Source organism: Strix uralensis, chromosome 10 (assembly GCF_047716275.1).
Source record: "Strix uralensis isolate ZFMK-TIS-50842 chromosome 10, bStrUra1, whole genome shotgun sequence".
NCBI classification, from domain to species: Eukaryota; Metazoa; Chordata; class Aves; order Strigiformes; family Strigidae; genus Strix; species Strix uralensis.
This window is the reverse complement of record NC_133981.1, coordinates 19,884,737-19,908,148: the sequence shown is the minus strand read 5'-3', so window position 1 is coordinate 19,908,148 and position 23,412 is coordinate 19,884,737. Positions and strand designations below refer to the sequence as shown.

The 23,412-nt window shown below is 36.1% G+C and overlaps 1 protein-coding gene across 18 annotated transcripts in view; it reads right to left on the bottom strand.

The window, feature by feature from the left end:
• The window catches only part of DOCK3 (dedicator of cytokinesis 3), a 220,724-nt gene that overhangs the window by 132,851 nt on the left and 64,461 nt on the right, over positions 1 to 23,412 (bottom strand). For all 18 annotated transcript variants that reach the window (XM_074879567.1, XM_074879577.1, XM_074879568.1 and 15 more), the window contains exons 6-8: positions 17,607 to 17,755; positions 9,411 to 9,495; positions 1,046 to 1,087 (exon numbers count right to left, since the gene is read on the bottom strand). In XM_074879567.1, the coding sequence (XP_074735668.1) occupies positions 1,046 to 1,087; positions 9,411 to 9,495; positions 17,607 to 17,755 (276 nt within the window). The remainder of the gene's footprint in view (positions 1 to 1,045; positions 1,088 to 9,410; positions 9,496 to 17,606; positions 17,756 to 23,412) is intronic.

The following is a 23,412-nucleotide window of genomic DNA, read 5'->3' as shown; positions in this document are numbered from 1 at the left end:
AGAAAAACATTTGTTACATTGTTTCTTTTCAGCAGCTTCAGTTCATTTATGGAGGTCAGTTAGAACCAGGCTTTACAAGCTAATATGCCCTGCAGTATGTATAACAAAAAGAAATCTTAACAATGGTTTATAACATGAGCAACAACTGTTATAAAGTCAACCAGTAAAGTTAAATAGCAGGAAGATTTACATTTTGACTCAGTATATCAAGACACATTTACAACAGTGAAAATTGGAGTGGGGAGAAAAAAGGAGTATGGTTAGAAATAAAATTATCCTTTAATTTTTATAATAGAAACTTAGCATCATTTAGGTTGGAAAAGACCTTTAAGATCATCGAGTCCAACTGTAAACCTGACACTACCAAAGTGCACCACTAAACCATGACCCTAAGAACCACATCTACACATCTTTTAAATACCTCCTGGGATGGTGGCTCAACCACTTCCCTTTGTGTCCATTGTATGCTGATCTTAATAAAGACGTTGCATGAATATCCTAAGCTCCCTACGATAGCCTCCTCTGAATGCATAGAAAGGTACTTGCTAATAAAGAAAATCTTAACATTTTCAGACTTTCAACCCAGATGTGTACTAGCTTAAAAAAGAGTTTAAAATTAATTTTGTTCTGGATTTTAAATTAAACCCAAGTAAATCCTCATCCTTTAAAGACAGGTACCTGTGGAAGCACAGTTCTCCTGGAAAGATTAAACCCAGATTCCATGACCACGAAAGGATTACATTACTACAGAAGGGATATGCGAAACAGAAGCCTACTAAGCCACGTGTTAGCAGGTGAAAAGAAGATTCACATGGGCAGACTGAAGCTTTTGATATCACTACAGAAGTTGACCTTTTAAGAACAACAGTTAGAGCTAAGGAAGAGAGGCCTAAACAGAAGTTGAAGGACTTTAGTAAGTTAATTACTTGAGGATCTTCTGAGGAAGTGTTGTATGTGTAGAGACTTACCCAATAATCTCTACCATACCTTTACATACATTACCAAACACTTAAAGACAACAAAAATTCATATGTAGGTGTCTTACCTGTGACGTGCTCTGCTGGACACTGTGTCTACTTGACAAATGCTGTGGAGATACAAAATAGTAAAATTTAAACCTTTTTGAAAGTAAGAAATATTTATATTGTATTTGTGTAGCATTAGAACAGCAACTTTAAAATACCAAATTTCCACAGCCTTTTTCACAGCGTATCACCACTCTGAAGACCACTAGCTTTCCTAAAGGCTCTTCTCAGTTAAGTAATTTCTTAGCCTAACTACTTGAATTTACAGGTGGTATTTACCTTAGGTAGTATTTACCCTAAATACTAAGGTATTTACCTTAGCTTTTAATGTAAATGGCTGTCACAAGCTAGACAGAATTTCCAACACTGTAATAGCATTTCTTTTTGTAAAGCTCATCACCCTGTACTGTATAATCTACGTGTTCTCTTGTTAAATGGGAAGATACCTCACCATTAATCCTCATCTACCGGTATGTTGTCTATGAAAAGGTGCATTTGTTAAAAAACGGACATCTAGAAAGAAGGATGGATTTTAGACTTTGCTCAAAATTTTTGCTCTGATCAGAAAATGAAATCCTGCTAAATGGTTAAAGACTCTTTCACAATTCAGCTGGCCAACACCTGTAAAGTAGCATCAGCATAAAGAGCTACATCTCTGAAACAGAACTCTGAGGATGATCCTGTGTTTAAAGCCTTTTATGCTAGACAGAGATGTTATAATCAGAAAATGGACTGCAAGACTCACTGAACCCATTTAATCTCCAAAGGGAGATTTAAATACTAATCTAAATTGAAGAGGTTTCAGAGAGCTTTAAAAACCATATCATTAATGATTCTGCCATGCCTGTTCATACACATTCATATTAACATTAGCATTTTAGACTGAAATATTAACATTAACACTACCACATGTTAATAAATACTCTCCTCATTTGCCCCCACCTCTACCCTTCTATTATGTACCCAACATCTTATTCTGACCAAACATACACACTCTGTAGCAGGACCAGCTTGATCTGTTGATAACCTCATAGCTTCAAAAGAGGTGAAAGTAAAAGATAATCCACAAAATCCGTTTGGCAAAACTTTTTCCGAACTATGCCACTGTCTTTCACACAGAACAAAAATAAGACTTTTTACCAAGAAAGGAGAGATAATCTTCATAATGAGACTAAATCAAGAAGATATTAAGTTAAATGGCATATTTTGACATCTGTTTACATTCACAGTTATAAAAACGTCCTCTTTCACACTGTCAGCAGAAGAAATAATGATCTCCAGCTCCATTGTTTGTCTAACTACTGCGCTGTGTTCTGAATGTTAAAACCCTCCAAGTTTAGGTGGCTGAGTTGCCTACTTAATCTTTTTGTCACTTGCAACCACTCAGAATCAGCTGGCATAGAAAAGACCAGTTATTTAAACTGCTCAAGTATCCTGGCTTCTTTTGACTAAAATTCATCTCTAAATTGGAGTAAGTGGGAGACAAACTCAAGCAACAGAAATATGAGAGGTGGTCCAGAGAGCTACAGTTTCCTCAGCAAACACAACTGCGTACAGAGTGCACATTTAGGCAAATCTGTAACAATAAGTGGCTAAAAATCAGATTTAAAATCTTTCACAACCAGAAGACTAGATTTCTCTAACTCTCTGCTTTTATGCTTCAGGACCATACCGCTACAATACAGACAACCACTGACTGAGCTAGTTTTACATATCCTGGCCTCTGGCTAGGCAAAGTGCCCAGAGTGTACATGCTCTCTTCGAAGCCATTTTTGGGTACATGAATGAGAGGATGACTGAAAATAGCCAACGTGGATTTACCAAGGGTAAATCATGCTTGATCAAGCTGGCCCTCTAGGGTAAAATGACCAGATCTGTAGATGAGTGAAGATTAGTGCCTATTGTCTATCTTGAGTTCAGCAAGGCCTTCACCAGTCTTCCACACCAACCTTGTACTCAAGTTTTGACGTTACACCTGGATAGGTAGACTAACTATATTGGTAAAAAACCCCCAACAAACAGTTGGACTGTCAGGCTCATAAGGTAGTGATCGATGGCATGTATTCTTCAGAGGTCTACCATTAGTCTAATAAATTCACAGGTGGCAGCTGTCAATGTATTCAAGGAGGTGGCCTCCATTCAGAGGGATCTAGGCAACCCAGAAGGATTCATTAAAAGGAACCTTATGAAACTACATCTGAAATACTGCACTCCATTCAGCAAAGGACAACCAAAGAAGCTGGGAGCTGGAGCACATGCTGTATGAAAAGAGATGAAGGGAATGCAGCTTTTCTAGTCCGGAGAAGAGAAGGTTTAGAGATGTTGCTGATGGCAGCCTCCCAATAACTATGAAGTTATCATCAAGATGACACAGTCAGGCTCTTCACAGAGCTGCACAGTAGGAGGACAAATCACTGCAGTCATAAACTACAACATGGGATATCCCAACTTTCCAACAAGGAAAAAGTAACCCCGTCAAGGCAGTCAAGCATCAGAGCAGGGACCCGATCTTTTTCCCTGAAGAATTTCAAGATTCAACTGGCCTGGTCTGAATTCAGTGTTGACCTTGCATTGAGCAGGAAGCTTGACTAGATCTCCCCTGAGGCCCCTTCCAACCTGAAAAGTCTTACAAGGTGATATAAAAATAGGACTGTTAAGAAATTATCCATCTTCTTTCTAAAAGAAAACCAAAACAACAGAATCAGTTTTACCTTTATTTTTCCCCAAAAGGCAGCTGCCTGTTAATGTTGTGCAAACTTTAACAGATAAGATGATCCATTTCAGATTACCTTTCTTCAAAGTGCTTTCTGATGCTTAAACTGAATCCTTGTAACTGTAACCTAGGCCCACTGATTCTTGACTTATCCATCATTAGTATGAAAGGATTAATTAATTCAGCTTGTGATTCCATTATAATACTCAAATCTTCTCCTACAAATCCACCTAAGATTGTAGCATCCCAACCTGTACTTCAGAAGCAACAATTGACCGCAGAAGTTAAAACGCTGCATTTATGATTCTCACTTGTATCCTACATTTTTCATAGTTTCTTCAATTTCTCTACATTATTTGGAATTCTGATCCTTTCCTCCCACGTACTACCACTTCCAACTTTGTGGTATTTGTATATTTAGTAAGCATACTCACTATTTTGTCATCCAGTCATTAATGAAACATAAACCACTACAAAATGGAGGATGACCACAAGAAATTAAGCTGATTCATCCCTCCTCCTGTTTAACCAAATTATTGACAAGCATTCTTCACCATTTTTTTGGACTATGGGTTTTCTAATTAGCTTTGTGTTTACTTTACAGTAATTTCATCTAGAACTAACGACCTTAGGAGAATTTCAATTAAAAAAACAATTAAAATCTTTATGAAAATCTAAATATGGCCTCAGCTGCTTTTCCTCTATCCACTAGACTCATTTATGTTCTGGAAGTAAATTGGAACTTTTAAAAATTGCTTATTCTGAACAAGTTCACAGTCACTATTACTCACCTCCTTGTTGCAAATAATTGGATTTTTTTTTTTCCTGTTCCAGCACTTTGTACAAGGAGAGAATAATTAGTAGCTCCTCCTCCTCCATCATGTTTTTTAAAGGTGTAAAGTGTGCTTGACCTCTACCCGTATTCTGGAACCTTACCCATCTTTCCAATGATTATCCCTAACATGTCTGATATGGCTTCTCTAGACATCCCAAATGAAATGTATATAGTTCTAAATACCCTGGAACTGATAACCATTTTATAAACTTTCTCCCCTGTTCAAGTGTGACTCCTTTCACTTTTCCACAGGTATTGTTAGTGATTTGACAGTTTACCACCTTACCAGAGCGGGCGGGGGGGGGGGGGGGGCGGGGGGGGAGGTGCAAAAAGGACATTAAACAATACATTATTTTCTTGCATCACGTGCCAATTGGTTTTCCCCTAGTATGAAAACTTTTCTTTAGTTTCCCAATTACTACCAGTTTATTTATATAAAACCATTTCTTGATAAAATTGACAATATTTGCTTCTTATATCTTAATTTGTGCGTTGCCTTTCTAATTTTTCTATTTACACATTTGTGCTATTCTATTATACTTTTCTATGCTTCTGTTCTTCCATACTTGCTCTTGGTAATCTTCATTTCCCCTTCTTTCACTCTAGTGACTGAAGGCAATGAAGAATTCTTAACTTATGCAACTTGGCCTGTTAGTATCTTAGGTTTTTCTTTTTAGTTTACTGGAAGAGTTATCAATTCTCCTTACCTCTTTTTTTCCCCATCAAACTTGCTTATATCTTATCTATCAGTATTAGTTTTTATTGTTGTTCTTCCTCCTTCCTTTCCAAATGATGCTTGATAAGTGGATCCTATCATTACCAAGTCAGTCTCAAAGAAACTGCTTTCTATCTTTATATTCTCAACTGACTTCTTACTAGGGTTTAGAGCCGAATGTACACAAATCTGTCCTCTCACAATTTGCTTTGTTCAACAAAGAAAAAAAAAATCACAAAGAGATTTCATGAGCTTCCTTCACAGTTTGTGTCCAGTTGGTTTCCTTTTCTAGGGTTCTGGGCAATTAAAGTCTCTATTTTCAAGTTTTATAACTACTCGTTCTTACCAATCTCATTTTCCATCTGAATAAAGAATAAGCAATTATGAGGTGATGGCAGCATGAGTTTGAAACTTATCTATTTATTAGGAACTCTAGTAAACTCATGACAGTTGAAAAGCTTTTACAGATAGGTGAAAAAAATGGCTAAGATCTAGCAGTAACATAGCCAACAGTTGTGCCTTTCATGAACCTCTTAAATTCATCCTGAAGACACATACACAAAGCAATCAATATACAGAAAAGCTCAACATATTTAATGGCCAGGTTTAAACATATCTGACTTTTGCAAATACCTCAGACATTTGCGTCTTGTAATCTTTTTCACCGAAAAGGGCTACCCACGTGTTTCTGACATTGTCGGACTTGTGTTGCTAAATGACAGCTTCAATAGAGTGGCAACTCCAGCACTGAGCTATGTAGCAGAATTCTGACAACATATTTTCCCAAAATTTTAAAAGTAATGTAAATGTTTTAAAAGTGTTTCATCATATTAAAATCACAAACACTGTCACAGGGAAAGGGCAATTTGGTTTCCTTCAGGAGTAAAGCAACAATTTCTGACAAATGCTGTGCATCCTGAAGCCACTAGTATTTAGCTTCATGAGTAACCTGGAGAAAGAGGATGTACAATGCCTCAAAGCACAACAGTTCTGACAAAGAGATTAATATAGTAGTCATAAAGTAGTCACAAATATACTTAGCAATGAAAAATGAGAGTTAAAAGAGATGTTCAAATTTTTAAATTTACCAAGAAAAGTCTAATGACTGTATAAAATGCTAGGATTTGTTGTCACAGATAGTCTAATGTGTTACCTCATCCACTGTTCTGCTAATACGAGACTGTTTTCTATGTTACATTTAACATTCTACAATCCCGCAAATATGAGAAAGTAATTGGGCTCTCACAACTACTCCCGCTAGATTATTTTACAATGTAAAACCTTATTGCTCATTTGAGAGCCTATTAAGTATTTTGCCAGGAGTAAGGAGGATTTTCTCCCTGGGTTTTCATTAAATAATAAAAACAAAACCAAAAGCACATTAAAAAAAACCCTACAACAACAAAAAAACCCCACTAATACCCCCTTCATTCAATTTATGCCAAATTTAAGGTAAAAAAAAAGACAGGTTTTCAGCTGTTTTGGTTCCTAAAATTGCCTTCTGATGATGAAGCTAGATGTGATTAGACAGGACTGTCTTCTTGAATATACAAACTAAAGCAACAGTGAAGTGTGAACTGACTAATGGTCATGTCCTGATACCAGCCCAGAACCGAGCAGCAAACTGCTGTGGACATTTTCTTCAGGACTAAGGTGGGTGGCATAATCAGACTACTCTGACAATTAAATACTAGCTATTTGCTGTACTACAAATATTCAGAGTAAAAAAACCTGCAGAATGAAACACAGAATAATAATGCAGTCCTGTTAGCAACTTATCTTCCATTCTATGAGTCATTACTGATTTAATTTTGTACTGAGTTATTTCTATACTGTATTTGAAGGAAAACTCTGCTGTAACAGCATCAAACTCTCCTCAGACTATGGCAAATCAGGAACAAACATTAAAAATTAGTACTATAGAGTGATGTACTTCAATATTTCTTATGTAACAATTTTTACTCCTTTCCACGAAATCCACTGTTATATGGTGCAAATAATCCAAAACAGCAACAGCATATGGCCTGTTTACAAAAAATGCCTTTATTTTAGGGAGAAGTACATCTTGCATCTCAAAAATACCCACCTAGACACAGACCTATCACTCCCTAATCTTAGATAGCTGAAAGCCAAAAACATTTTAAAATAGGAAAGGTTTACTAGAAGTGAAACTGTAATAATATTTATGTAGAAAAAACACTATTTTCTTTGCAAGATATTAAACTAAGAAGTATTAAAGTAATTGCTTGGAGCTTTTTTGTTTGCACAGTTGGTGGTTTTTTTTTTTCCTTTCTTAAATAAAGTAGCATCTCAGGAAAGGTCTTTATTCACTTTCTGCTGGACATTACATGCTGTTTCTCCCTTTACAGTTACATCATGATCCAAAACAAAGTTAACTGTATTACATAGTCCTACTAACAAAGAAGAATCCAAATACAGTTGTGAAGTGCATTAGTGGCTTTAGAGTTCATTAATAGCGCAATTCACATTTCTAAAGCAACTTTAACTTTGTTATGTACTAATATGACTGTACTAGCGGATAATAATGATAGAATTTGGAACTCACTGCAATGAAGGAATTGTACTACTTTTCCTGAAAATCCTAACATTCTTATTCAAATGCACCACATAGGTTTTCTAAGGGACATTGCCACACAATAGAGATGGCCTTAACGTTCAAGGATTAGTTTTACTTAAATTGACTTATTCACTGGTCTCCCTCATTACTCACCTCTTCTATGAGCTCCAAATCTTTGAAACAGGGCAAAGATATTTATGGCCTATCCAATTGCTAGAAGCAGACTTTTCACTTTAGTATTCTTCATCTGCATTGGCAGACTCTCCTCAAAGAATCAATAGTGGCTCTCAGGGACTTTCTGGAGTCACACAAACTGTTGATGGACTCCAGGCTCAAGAAGCTTTAAATAATGGAAGAAGTAGGCTGATCAACACTAGATCCTACAACAGGTAGCAGTTCTATCTTCCAGCAAGTTAATAATTGCTGTACGAAGTAATGACCAAGTAACATCAATCTGTTAGCCGCCTTCATTATACATCAATAAATTTTGCCAGGACACCTGCTTGGCTCACAGTGCTTTCAAATGAATAGACCTCTGCAAGGTATCACCACAGTTAATCTCCAGAGCTTCCAAGATTTTGTATTATTTCTCATCTAACAGAATTCAATAGTATATTTGCAAAAGGCAGTGGCAAACTGCAGATTATATAATATAACATCTGCAGAACACACACAGGAACCAGCAGTCTGGAAAACCTGACTTATAAAGAAAAACTGAAAGAAATGGGGCTCTTTAGCCTCAGGAAGAGAAGACTGAATAGGACTTAACAAGTCTTGAAGTACATGAAGGGTGCTGCAAACAAGCAGGAGTTTCTCTGTGGACATGACAGAAAGATGTGAAGCTTAACCTCAAGTGAGAAATGTCTATGTATTAAGACCACCATTAATAAAACTTCCAAACTGTAAGAACAGTGAACAGAGCAAAAAAGATTGCCTGGGTATACTGTGGAGTCTTAACCACTGGAGCTATTTAGAAACAGAGAAGAAATTGTCATAAATGACAAGAGACAGTTGATCCTGACATTAAGCAGGAGAATGGACTGGATGACCTCTTAAGATTTTCCAGTCCTGTTTTTCTTTAATTCTACAAATAAACGAGAAAAGATTATTGCTACTTCACTTAATGCTAGCATATTGATTTTAGCAACAAATACCAAAGTTTAAAAGGATTCCTATTAGCTGTATATGATGGATCTGGTTTTTTAGAACCTTTGTTGCTTCTGAAACAACAGATTTTAAAAACAAGAAAACTGTAGGAAAAAACATTTAAAGTTACCTTCTCCAGTTTTCATACCATGTTACTTTGTAAATTGAAATTAAAATGTATATAAGCATGCTATTTCCAAAAGAAAGTTGGTTCGTTCTTACTAAACTCAGGGTACTAGAGACACTGACTATTCTGGTGGTTAGAGTGCAAATGAAAAAGGCATTCAGTTTATGACACTATTCTAATCAAGAAAATAGTTAAGAGTAAAAAATAAAACTTTTTCCCTTCTTTCCCTCCCAAAGTGAGAACTCAAAGGAATCTCCCACAGATTTCTTACCATTTTATAAAGATCTGAAACACTGATCTGATCTGAATCCACAACCTCAAAGTCCTTCCGAGGAACTAAATCTAGGCCCAAATGTCTGCAAAAGAGAAGGAAGGAACAACGGTAAGTATAACACGTTAGAGCGTTCATTATTGTCTACTACACGCGCTTACTCAAGGGCAAGGACACAAAAAATACTGAACTGCTTGTCTTTTTGCAATTGTTAAATCATTAAACAGATAATAGTTCTAAACAGAATTAAATGCAAATATCAACCGAAATCCACTAAGAACTTGCTACTTTTTGTTCACTGACTTCAGTGGAGCTATAGCAATTAAGGCTAGTTGAAGCTTTAGGGCAATATGTTGGTGCAGTATCCAGAACAAGTTCATTTCATACACAGAAATGTACTAGGCAAATAAAGGTAGTACTCTGCTTTCTGCTGCAGTATTTGAGTAAGTTCCTGCACTACATAATGAAAAAGTTCCATTAGTAACCCTACTCAAATGTGCAAATAGATACTGTGCCTTGGGAAGCTGATTTGAAATTCCTGATATTCATGCAGCTAAACCCCCAACTTTATCACTGCATAAACACAGTATTTTTTCAATAATAAACAATAACTGCAATATCAACAAGAATTTAAATCTGTATTTGTAACATACACATACCAAAAATGCCTTTTAATTACTCTTAGCTGAAATAATATTTTGGCTCAAATCAAATATATAAACTATTTTTTTAAAAAATTATACCAGTGTAGAGAAGATGACTAGTTAAGAAATTCTGTAGTAAAGAAGGCAGTTTATGTCACAGGTGCATGTGAGTAGCAGACAGAATAAGGTATTTTGCATCCAGACAAATAAATGAACAACTATTAACAATTAATTGATAATTGTAGACTGCAGAATAAGATGTCAAAACCCAACTTTTGCTCTGTAGATCTTCATGTTCTGAGGCATAAAGAGTTCTGAGCATTACAGTAAAAAGCTATTCTAAGCACACACAATAGGAGGAAAATTAAAGAAACACATGAATGAACCATTTTCCTGCTTTCATCATCAACGTAACTTTGATACATTATTTGCAGATATTTTATATTGAAATTCTTAATAGTCTTAAAGAAAAAAAATTCAGAAGAGGTGCCCTCATGGATTACCTTTGCACTCTTTCTGTCACTAACTATATAAGAAAAGCAAAAGTCAATTTAATTTTGTAATCAGAGGGGGAAACATTCTGCACGGACTTGTTCCTGATGGCAAATGAAAAATTTTATTTGAAAAAACCTCTCAGGTACTGCAGAATAATTGTATGGTGCAATAAACAGAAGCCTCTAGACAATACAGTGTCTTTCTGAGCAATTAACTTCAAACAACAGCAAGGAAGAACCAGTGGTTTGCATGACGCCCAGTTACCTTTGCTGACCACTGTACTTTCAATCATTTCCCATGTTTCCCAAATCCATAATTCTTTTTGAAACTTTGCTTAATCAGGTTTTCCTTCCTTAATTATATCCTTAAACCATCACATCTCAAAAAAATTGCTCAGCCCAGTCCACTTGCTGGCAAACAACTGTTAGACAGTACCGTAATTGCCATTAAAATATTGTACTGACAAACTGGAATTTCCACATTCTTAGTTCTTTGCCAAAAGCAATTATATTTTCAATGGAAAAAGAAACAATTTTCCTTCTTCAATGCAGTTTTCATGCCAAATACCGGTTTCTAAACTCTAAGGCTAAATTGTGAAAGTGATGGTTATACACCTTTCGCACATTTTGTTTTGATTAAACCTATCAAACACCAGCTATCTGAAAACTGCAGCTGTGAAGATGAAAATGACTGTATTTATTTACCAAATGAAAAAGATTAAAATAAGAATGCACTAGGTAATGCTTACCTGCAGCTGCCATTTGAGCCTACTTATAATAGAAAGTCCAAAAATATAATAGAAAAAAAATGCATATTACTATTTTTACCTGTTACCAAAGAGTCCACTTCAAAGTTTTTTTTAAAAGTTAATGCTCAACACATTCATTCACAGAAGTTTTCCTGAATCTGAATATCTGAACCACCTCCAAAATAGGGACCCTGTCATTCACACGTTTACAAACACCCAGCCCTAAAGTATATTCATAAAGGAATTTCTCTTCAACATACAGATATTAACAAATGACTTCCTAATAACATTATCAAAACCACTTGTAAGTGCACTACAGTGCCACTGCAGTCACAAAGCACTATTAAAGTGTTACAGAAAAAACTGCCAAAGCCAATCATAGCCTGATATTGTTCTATTCTCATAATTTCAACTCTCTAGAGAACTGAGGTCAAACGGTGGTTGGACTCATTACTCAATACATGACAAAGGTATTATCTTCTACTTAATAATGTTCAACACAACTGCGGTAGCATCCCTATGAAACTTATTCAATATCCTATTTTTAGTTAAATCCCTTAACACCATGGATTTCCAGCCCAGAAGATTCTCATTCTCTAATACTACGCTAATCCTGCACTATACTTGCTCCCAGCAAGTAAAGGTGTCTTTTGCTTTGGTACTAACATGCTGTCATGTATTGTGCAGGCGGAAGTTCAGGTTTATGCATATAATTTGTATCACTTATTTTTGTCTGCGAAGGACTGACAACCTAGTGCTTGAAATGGCAATGGTAGTCAGTGGCCCACTTTCACTCTCTATTAGCAAATACTGTGGGAATATAAGAGCACCAGCTGCCAAGCAGTATTTCTCCAAAACATAGCATGCATAAAAATTAGATAATGTGTTTTGTTTATTTGACAGTTCCTCTCTCCACAATACTTGCTTTTACAAGCAAATTCATGTGCCTTTTTATTCTGCCTTAACATTGAACTGCCTTTCAAAAATATTTCCCAAGTATATCTACAAAATGTCCCCAAGCCTATCAATTACCTCTTGAGAGCACGACTGGGATAACTCCAGGTGACATTTAGATATTCCTCCTCTTCTACATAGAAGTCTTTAGAATTTTCCTTTCTTTGGGAAAAAAAATATTTAAACAAAATCCACCACCTCAAATCTCTAGACACCCTTCTCTCAAGTAATACGAAGACAAGCCAATAGACAAAAATACTAGCATTTTTAATACTGAAAGGGATAAACTCTACTTCAGGTTAATCGGGCTTCTAGAGAAAGTCAACTTGGGTTTAATGGTAATTTTGAACCACGATCCTAATTTCTTTCGTTTATTTATAATACCAATGTTACACCATTTAGAACTCATAAACCCACAAGTCATAACAACTCTTCCTAGAAGAACCTTGCAGAAATTTGTCATTGAAAAATGTCTTTAAGTTGCACATCCAATCTTGAAGAATAGATTGGGAGAACTCATCACATCTCTAGAGTGTGCAAGATCTCATCCCCTTCGCTTCAAAAACCTGCACTTTACCTTGACTCTTTTCAGCTTTAATTTTGCATCCACCAGTTCTCCTTGTGTTCCTTCTCTCATTATATCAAAGCCTCATGTAATATCATTGATATTTCTCTTTTACAAATACATTTATAAAGGTGGTGAAGGGAAAGGATATGATCCTGACAGTAATTCACATAGAATACGTGCAGACTTTGAAGGAAATGAAATACAGAAATCCATGGAAAATTAAATACATGAAAGACATGTTTGTGAAAATTAGACTGTGCTAATACAACTTGATACTTTTCTTTGACAGAATTAAGTTACTTTGTATACAAAGAAACTGCAGGGACTGTAATCTGTAAAGAAATTAGTAAAGACCTGATGTAATGTTACGCAGGAAATTATTTCTTAAAATGAAGATGATGAGATGAAGGGAAGTAATCTTAGTAAGGAATTGATTAAAGGGAATGGCAGCAAATACTTCTGAACATGGAAGTATCAGACTACAGAGAGAGGTTATTAAGGTCTTCCTCAAAGACTGACATCCAAGAGAGTTCCTTACAATTTTAATCCCTCTTCAATCATTACTACAAGCATATTCAGGAGAGGGAAAAAATATTACATATTTAGACAGAAGTGGTAACTATTCTTTCTGCAGCCTTCTTAAAGGCATTTCATTGTGGTTGTTTAAATTGTTCACTCCTATTTTGATCACCTTTGATACAACAATGACAACTACTAGTAAGAATTTCTGTAACTTTCAAAATCATTTCCAGATATTATGACCTCATATGTACATCTAATACATATCTCCAAATGCATTTTACAAACTTTAAGCTAATTGTTGCAACACTGCCAGGAAGTAATTCTTTTTCCTTTTATGTCAAGAAAAGTATGACAAGAGAGTAAGTCACCCACAGTCCAAAAATAATCTTCTAAGGATGTAAGCACTAAAATTTAGGACTTGAGTTTTAAGACTATGCTTACTTCATGGTATCACACTATTCCCTCTAGTGTTACGCATGTTAGTAGTTAGTAGGTACTGCTGGCTTTCCGACTGTAATTTTGAGGTAAGAGAAAGACCATGACTTTAAAACAGTGTTTCATTTTATTTGTATGACAGTATGAAAGATTTTTCTAACATTTTTTCCCCTGTTTTTATTTTTAAACATTCATTTGTAATTTTTGGCTATCTGTGGATCTTTCTGTGCAGAATTTATGGCAACTATTTGGAAGATTTCTTTTAATGCAATGATTTTAATAACATTTTATGTGAAAAAGAAAAACTTTTGACTTAAAAGTAATATAAGACTATAAACTCATCTTGTTTATGGTTTTTACCTGTCTAAAATCTCTAAGTATTGGTGTCTCCCCCTCCCCTACTCTGTTTCTGAGCCTAAACATAGAGCATCTATCCCACATTTATAGGGAGGGAAGTGTCTTCCCTCAGTATAAAAGGGAAAGCGATTGTGCTCAGAAACTTGGATGCTTTCTGTTAATCTCCTGACAGGTATTTTATTAATCTGAAAGAATCAATCCTGAAGATCATTTAAGATGCTCTCTGATTTTTAAGTTAAATTACTGTCCTGAAATCTTCATCTGCCTTTTTGGTAAATAAGGGACACACATACTGCTGCAATTAATTTTTTGCACTGGAGCAGAAGCAGAGTTCTCACATTTCAAATAGAAGCTCTGTAAGGCCAATCCCCTCATCTGTTTTTGATGCAAGACTCTAGAGTGAAACATCTTTTTGTTAGTAAAAAACTTTAATTCTGGTTTCCCATTCTAACCACTAGTAAAAGTTGAAAACCTTACCCATTCATTTAAAAAAACCCTAAACAAATATTTCAAAATCAAGTTTCTATGTTACTTGCAATGTGATTTAAAATGAGATGAACAACTGCAGATTTCACTCTATGATTTAAAATAAGATGATGAATTGCAGACTCCAGCTTTATAACGTTTGTTTCCTGCTCTACAACTTTTTCCTTGTTCTATACAGACCATTGGATATTTCCAATCGCATTTCAGACTTCAATAGATCAATATTCTAATAAATGGTAACAGAGTGAAACATTTTTAAAAAACACGAGTATTTGTTACATTCTGCATAAAATCTAGCAAGATATGCAGGAAAAAAAGATGGTATATGAAATTTCAGCTGTGCAGAAATACACAGAAGGATGCTTAAAACTGGAAGTCTAAAACCACTAAGATGCTTATCTGAAGGTAGGGAATTCTGCTCTTTTGAGAAATTGGGAAATACAAAAACCTATATATCAGCACTACCACCCATTGTATGCATACAAAACCAAGCTAACTTGGAAGAAGTAACAAAGCATCGTAAAAAGGATGCATCCAGGATCATATTTTTCTAATGGGGAAAAATAATGTATAAGCAAGAGAAAACTAAATTGCTACACTAAGTGGAAATCAGTATTGCATTATAAGAATGACTAGCAATAATACAAAAGGGTAGCAACAGTAATTGTAAAATAAATAATATTCCTCCATTTTAAATAGGCCAAACTACAGAGCAAAACTTCTTAGTATTTAGGCTAAGCATACAAAAATAAGCAAAAAGAAAAGTTCACTGTAGTAGTTCTGAAACCAGTCTCAATTATTTCTTTCACAAAAAAATCTTTAACTACTAATCCAAGGACTGTATCTGTCCCTTGATTTCCACCAACTCCTACGAGAACACAAGGGATGACTACCAGAACCACTGCCAGTGTATTTAAGGGAAAATGAGACCAGTTCAACAAACTGAAAAAAACCCCTAACTGGTGGTAACAGGAAGTGTGCATTTCACATTTGCATCACTCCTTCCCAAATAATACGATGCATTAATGATCAAGGTCAGGATAAAAGTAGCTTTACACTAAGTAAACATACATGCTACATATTAAATGTCTAAGATTATTTGTTTCCTGAAAGCTATTTGGGCATGGAATGTCTCCAGTTAGACAGTACTGTCTTGAATAATTACAGACCTGCTCAAATTGCATGTATTTAAGCTTCTCAGTTAACATTAATGCTTTGTAATAACATTTTTCATTTATTTTATTTGCAAGTCTCAAGTATGATAGACTAAGCAATGAACATTACTACATTATTTGAGAAATGGCAGTACTATGTGAATATGTATAGAAAAATCATTAGTTTTTTTTAACAGATTAAGACAGGTGGTCATCAGTTTCATGATAAAACTTAAAGAGGGGACATACAAGAAAGTGACAGAACTCTCCCAGAAATTCTATGGAAAAGAGTGATGTTTCAGAAGGACCTTCCAAACTCCCAGACATTTATATTTAAATACTGCATAGTGTACAGACTTAACTAAATACCTTTTCAATCATATGCCTTTTTATGCAGTTCCTTCATTGATACCCTCTTCAGTTTAAGCATATCTCTGATTCACATGCCTTTTTCTCTAGGAAGGTCAGTACCTGTTCTTTTTTTTCCTTAACAAGCATCCTAAGCAGATGAATTTCGTCATGAACATATTTATATTTACTGATTTCACTGATGCATCTCCATAATTGTCATGCATTAGATTTATCTTTATAGTTTTAATGCACTTTGTATTTAATGATTTTATATTTTAAAAAAGACGTCTATAGCCACCTCGTTGAACAACCTATTCTCTTCATTGCTGCATTGCTGTCTACTCTCCCCATCTCTTTCTTACAACATTTCTGCAGCTAATTTCATCCATACACTCTCTGAGCAAAAATGTCTAGGCATAATGTTCAAAAATGGTCTCTTAGTTCCCATTTACTCTACTGGGAATGATAACAGAAAATATCTGTAACTCCGCACTGCAGAACAATGACTTGATGCAATCTATTAGTCTATGTCTATGTCCTTCAGAGCTTTCTTTCAATAAGAAAGGAATGAAATGTAGCATGGGGGCTAGCTAAATCTTCACGAATGTATTCAAGTATGTCTCTGAGAGAGTCCTGAAGTAGGTGGCTAAGGAACAGAGACATGACAAAGACATGTTAGTGAAAAACATTTAACTTTCTTAGTTGTCAACTTTCGGAATTCCTCCCTGCCCCCCATATGTTAAGTAGCACTAAACCTACTCCTGGTTGAAAAGCAGTTGCTATTATGTCTGAGGAGACTAATATTTCCTTTGCAAAGTTCATATGTGTGTCATGGAAAACTTACCTGTCTGATACACTGTATCTCAGAACAAAACCACTTCTGGTGAAGGGCTAGTTTTTGTCTACTCACAATTTATTGCCATTTCAGTTTCTATCTGAATTGCTGTCCTCTTTGGCTCTAAAAAAACCTCTCCACAAATTCACCACAGAACTGACCATGGAGAGGCTAAGCCTCTGAGAAATGTCATTATATAAAAAGTCTAAATATCACAACCTCAGGTCCGGTGTCACTGTTGACAGGGAGATTCTCTACTTATTGTACCAACCATTAAAATACTTCAACTGAAAAAATATGGTTTTAGTATCTATGAACACATCCTCCCAGGCCTAATATTCACTATATTGACACAAAGTAGGTAAAGTGACCTAAACCTTTTAAAAGTGCAGATAGCCTTAGAAAAGGCCTACTAATATGCAAGCAGCTCATTTTATAGTAATAGTACAACTATGCAATAAACTCACTGTAAAAAGTTGTATTTGATTTCCAAATAATCAAATGTTCTACCTGTGTACAAATACTACTGGAAGGAAAGTGATGTTGGTTTGCTGTGGTTTGGTTTTTTTGTTTGGGTTTTTTTTTTTTAATAAAAGCTATTTAAAAATAATTAGAACAAACAGTACCCAGCTGGTACCTGTACTTACTCATTGCCCCAGTCCAGCCTCACTGTGAGGTGTCTCTTGACCTCTCGCACCTGATCCTGTGTCAAGTGACCTGACAGCAGCTGTCTACGTAGGTCAATGAGTTCATTCATCACATGCCGCAGTTTGTAGAAAAGATCTACCTTATGTTTCTGTAAAGGCATATTTTTGGGAGGAGAGGGGAAGAGAGAGAGAGAGAAAGAAGGAAAGAAAGAAAGGAAGGGGGCAGGGGGGAGAAAAGTGGGGGGGAGAAAGAGGGGAGGAGAGATTAATAAGTTTGGAAAGAGAAAGAGTGTGAGAAAGAAAGAGAAAGAAAGAGAAAGAAAGAGAGAGAGATATTAATAAGTTACCAAATTTTCATTTAATTACCCTAGAGGAACATTAATCCAGTTTGAACAAGCTTTAAAATATTTGTATCAAAAAGTAGTGTTAACTGATGCTATTTAAACTGAGTAACTTCTTATTTCTAAAGTTTAGGCTCAATCTGTTAAGGGGTCCATTTTTTGATGGAACCTAATGCTATAGATAAGAGGATTCATAATGTGCAGTAGGGATCACTTATTCCAATCACATAATAAATTGAAGGATTTAGATTTAAAGTAACAGAGAGGTGAAAAAATTTGGGTTTTGTCAGCAGCTAACTTAATGGCTCTGACCAGTTAGCACAACAATGATTCACCACAACAGAAAACCACTTTTAATATTCCAATTACTAACATTTACCCAGGTATCTATGTTAGGTGGAGAGGATACAAATATTCATTATCTGCACTCTAAAAGGGACTAAAACAATTAATGATAAAGAGGATACAAATATTCATTATCTGCACTCTAAAAGGGACTAAAACAATTAATGATAAAATCCACATGCAAAGCTACTTTAGAAGAGGAAAATTACCATAGACAGTAAAAAAAATCCCACACCGCCACCATCAGAAAAAAAATCTAAACAACTAACACTGCAATCCTTTCCAAAAGAACTAGTATTATTCTTTAAATAGGGGGGGTGGGGAGGAACCAAAATCAAACCCCCAAAAACCAGACAGAAGTGGAAATACATTTTTTTCCTGCAGGAAATAACTACATGGGAAGACCACAAAAAAGGAAATTCTGATGTTAACAACCAAGGCCACCTACAAGCACCCATAAGATAAGGAAGGGTGTCCAAACTACTCCAGTATCTGCTAGGTAAGAATTGTGTGCCAGGGCAGCTCTTGTCTACACAGACCATGTCTCATACTCCATAAAATGACCAATGTGCAATGAATGAGGATCCCAAGAAGAAAAAAAAAAAATCCTGTTGCAGCTGAATGCTGGTTTTTTAAACAACTAAGCTCCATTCCCACTTGTATGCAAAGCTTGAAATGTTTGAATCTCACTTAGGGACAACACTGACTAGATGCGCTGAAACTGAGATGTCATAAGCTAGCACTGCCTTGATCGCATTTCTGCTTGTAAATGAGTGTTTTATAAAAATCTCTCTAATTAAAGATACCTGCATTTATCAAGACTAGATCTGATAGAGGAACATCTACAAAGAAAAATGTGTTTTGTATTGCAACATATTATTAGAAAAAAATTTTTTCACTTGTGTTACCAAAAATAGGTAAGATGAAAACAGAATTTCCATCTACTTGAGTTTGTTTTCCTACAAGACCACTGCATTTGCATGACTTGGGAAAACAGATTTCAATGCAATCCATTTTGATCAGCAATTTGTTAATTTCTCTGAACCTGATTACACATCTGTTTTGCTGAAGCAGGTTACAGCACAGATGGAATCATCTGCTGTTCTTACCAAACAATTTTGAGATTAAAAGATGCACAATCTTTCAACTATACATCAACATTGGTTATGGTCCTGCCCCAGAAAATTAAATACAGACACCAGATCCAACAGAAAGACATGCATTTCCAGGGCCAAAAATACTTATTCTAGATTTGTGTTTAGGTTTTTTCACTAAATGTGGTCAAAAATAAATGCTATATAAGCTGAAGAAGGCAGTAGGTATAGGAAATGCCCATTTTTATACGCTATTTATGCAAACAAGAAAAGGTCATTACTTATTCTAACACAAGATGAAGAAAAAGGAGTTTGGGACTACCAAATAAGCAAATTAGGTATATACTATCAATAAAACAGTTGGCAATGAAATGATCATGAGAATCAGCTCCAAAATCATCATATTCAGACTTCCCAAATAAACCTGCTGAAAGAGTCACCCTCTCACACTAGTAATGGTGGTTTCAAGGCTATCAATGCATTCACATCCAGAACACTATGCTGGTTAAATTGCTGTATGTTCTGGACTTATCTTTACACAGTTATTTTTTACATAAGTATCAGAAGTACTTACTTTAAATACAAATAAATAAGAAATGAGACTCTACAATACAATTTTGTAAAAGCTAGGCACATTAAGTCCTACACAATGATCCGAAAAAAAGAAAAACCCTCAAAACTCAAACCTCTCTCGAACGTCAAGCACCTCTCTCGTGTTTCATGATCAGGACAACATGCCCTTTTCAGCTTTAGTTCTCAAACTTGTTCTTCAAAAAATACCTCATCTGCTTTGAACAGAATGAGCAAGTATTGATAGAAAGCTAAACATATGGTGTCCTTTTCTGAAAATGCAAGGTCCCCTATAAGGAAGGAAGAGGTATCAGAAAGTGGAAAGCTAGAGAAACTGTAGCTGTGATCTCAGGCGAACAGTGATGAAGTGAACCATACATGCAAGATCCATTGAAGTGAAGGAAAATACTTGTGAGGGAAAAAGGAGTGCTAGAACAGAGTTGAACACAGCTTAATTCCAGGCTTGCAGGCAGTAAGGGGTTTGAAGCAGTCGAAAAACCAGTTTATAACACCGTTCTTCACACTACATAGAGTCTAGTGACCAATAACCTCCATTTGGGAGCGAGGGAGGAAGAGAGATCCAGGTATTTTAATGACTTTCCTCTGCCTTCTCTCTTCCAAGAAAAAAAGACCTTCAAAATTCAACACTAAGCTGAGCTGATCAGGATTCCTACCCCCATATCAAGAAAACTGATTAAAGTGAAACAGATGACCCTAGACTCCCCATTTCCAGAAAAACTAATTTTATGCATTAGAGCCATTCAAGCAATTTTAGTCAGAGTAGCACCATAAACAAACCTAAAACTTTATCATCTTGTTAATAGCTAAATAAAAAAATGCAAGTCAAGCTTATATGTAAGTGTTCATTCTGTTTTACAGTAAATTTTCATACAACCTCTCATTTTTCATCCAACTTTGTCACAAACTACCAAGCAATGAACACTATCAGTCCATCCAGAATGATCTGCTGTGAACATTTATGAACATATTTGGCAACTGTTTTGCATCCAGAATATAAAAGTACACAAAACTTTTATGGTAATAATGAGGGTGTGTCAGGGACAAAGAATGTGGATAGCCTTAATGAATTAGGGACCCTCTATTTACAAGCAGCACAAGTCTGTCCTCTAGCACATCTTGTTGCCTTATTTTACTATCCCCAGACGCAAAAACATTTGCTGTGTTTCTTTGATCTGTTACCACTAACAAGTCATGCTTATCAATGCTTGAATAATCCTCATATGTACAGCTACACATCAAAAAGTGGAATTCTGGTAATCATTTTTTTCCTTTTAATGACTCCATATTAACTCTATAGAGATCAAAAGTCAAAAGATGGTCTAGGTGTTGTGGAGGGTTGACCTTTACCGGTTGCCAGGCCCCCACACAGCTGCACACTCACTCTCCCTCTTCAACAAGCCAGGGGTGGGGGGGCAGGGGAATAAAATGAAAATATTTGTGGGCTGCAATAAAGACAGGGAGATCACTTACCAATTACCATCCCAGCAAAACAGCCTTTACTTGGGGGAAATTAATTTAATTTATTGCCAATTACAATAGAGTTGGGCGGTGAGAAACAAAGACCAAAAACCATAAAACCCCTCATCCCCACCCTCCCTCTCGCCAGGCTCAACTTCACTCCTTCATTCCTGACTCCTCCACCCTTCCTCTGCCACCAGCAGGAGAATGGCAGGGCTCAGTCCACAGCAGCTCCTCTCTGCTTCTCCTTCCTCCTCACCCTTTTCCCCTGCTCCAGCACGGGTTCTGCCCACAGGCCCCAGTCCTTCAGGAGAAAGCTGCTCTGGTGTGGTCCTCCCCAGGGCCTGCAGTGTGGATACCTGCTCCACCGCCTGTTCACCTCCTCCAGCTCTGGCCAGGGTGTTCATGGGGCTGTTTCTCCCTCTTTTTTTTCCTCATCCTCACCGCCTGTGTAGCCATTTGCCCTTTCTTAAACACGCTCTCCGAGAGGTGTCACCAGCTTTGCTAACGGGCTCAGCTGTGCCCTGTAGCAGGTCTCTTGTGGAACCAGCTGGAACTGGCCTCTCCCCAGAGAAATCCCCACTGCCAACACCTGGGCACAGCACCTGACACAGGTGGCTGGGGCTTTTAAACAGGTAGTCACAGAAAATAACCCTGCGCTCACATGAACACAAAGCTGTTTCATGCTTCAGTGCAACAGCGCACGCTCCCTGTTTCATGTCTATGGTGGCTTTGAAATACTAAGGCTGCCTTTGTTATCCTTCTCTAAATAAATACCACATAATATGAAAATATATAAAAGACTGATATATTATGGAAGATGACCTATTTATAGTCATTTTGTTACCATGACTTCACTTAACACTACTGTAAAGAAGTCAGGATTTTGCCTCTCTCAAGAGCAGTCCCTTAAGAGATTTCCCACAGAACTGCCTTAGGCTACAGTAGGGGAGAGGGGCACAAAAAATTATTTTCCTTATAAAAGTGAGTAGCTTTTCCCAGGTTCCTTGTTATGGATTTCAGTATCTAAATTAGATATTAAAGCCTGCAAGCACCATCAGCCCATGAAAGGAAGTAGCGAAGCTGGAAACAAAAAATTCATGTCTTTCTTTTCAGTTTTGTCTGGATTTTTTAATTAAGCAAATTATTTTATAGTAAAGCTCTGTTGGAATTTATAGATTTGTGCAATATTTATAGTTTAATCTTACCCAAAATCTCTAATAATATTACCATGCAAACCTTAAACACTACCTGTCAAATTAGGTAGCATTCATCAAGTGTCTGTTGATGAATAAAGGTCAGACTTTACAGGTCAATACAAGGATGTCTCAGGGAAAGGAACTGAAGTAAAACTTGTGTGGGAGGTGTGGATAGTACGCAGGTATCGAGACTGGCACCCACAGGAAAGCAAAACAAATTGAGAACACAATTAATACTTGCACATATTCTTCTGCTCTGTATGTGTGACTAGACATCTAGTCCTGTTTTATTATAGAACTAAACCGGACTTTAATAACAGTTAAAAAAATACAGAAGACAAATAGGGAAAAGTAGCATTAAGCAAGAATAAAGTAAATTAAAGCTTCTCCCGATTAAAACTACAAAGCACATTTACAAAGGGTTGTGGTACCGTCCTTGAGTTTTCACAAGAGCCTGGGGTTGAGCTCACACTTCAACAGCACATCATTGAACATTCAACAAACAACATTAGTCTTTCAAACAACTAACAGACTGAGAAAGGAGGACACCTCAGTTTTGGTTTATTTCCATTCTTCTATCCTGAAGTTCTCTATTTATTAGTAAGGATGCATTAACACGAATAATATTTATTCTCTCCTATGAATATTCATAGCTTTTAGCATCAAACAGAAATTATTTACTCTAATATAAATCTGTTTTAAATTGATTCTCTACTGTATTCACAGAGGGCATTTCAATTTACAGTGTGTATTAAAGCAGAGTAAATTAGTGTGACAG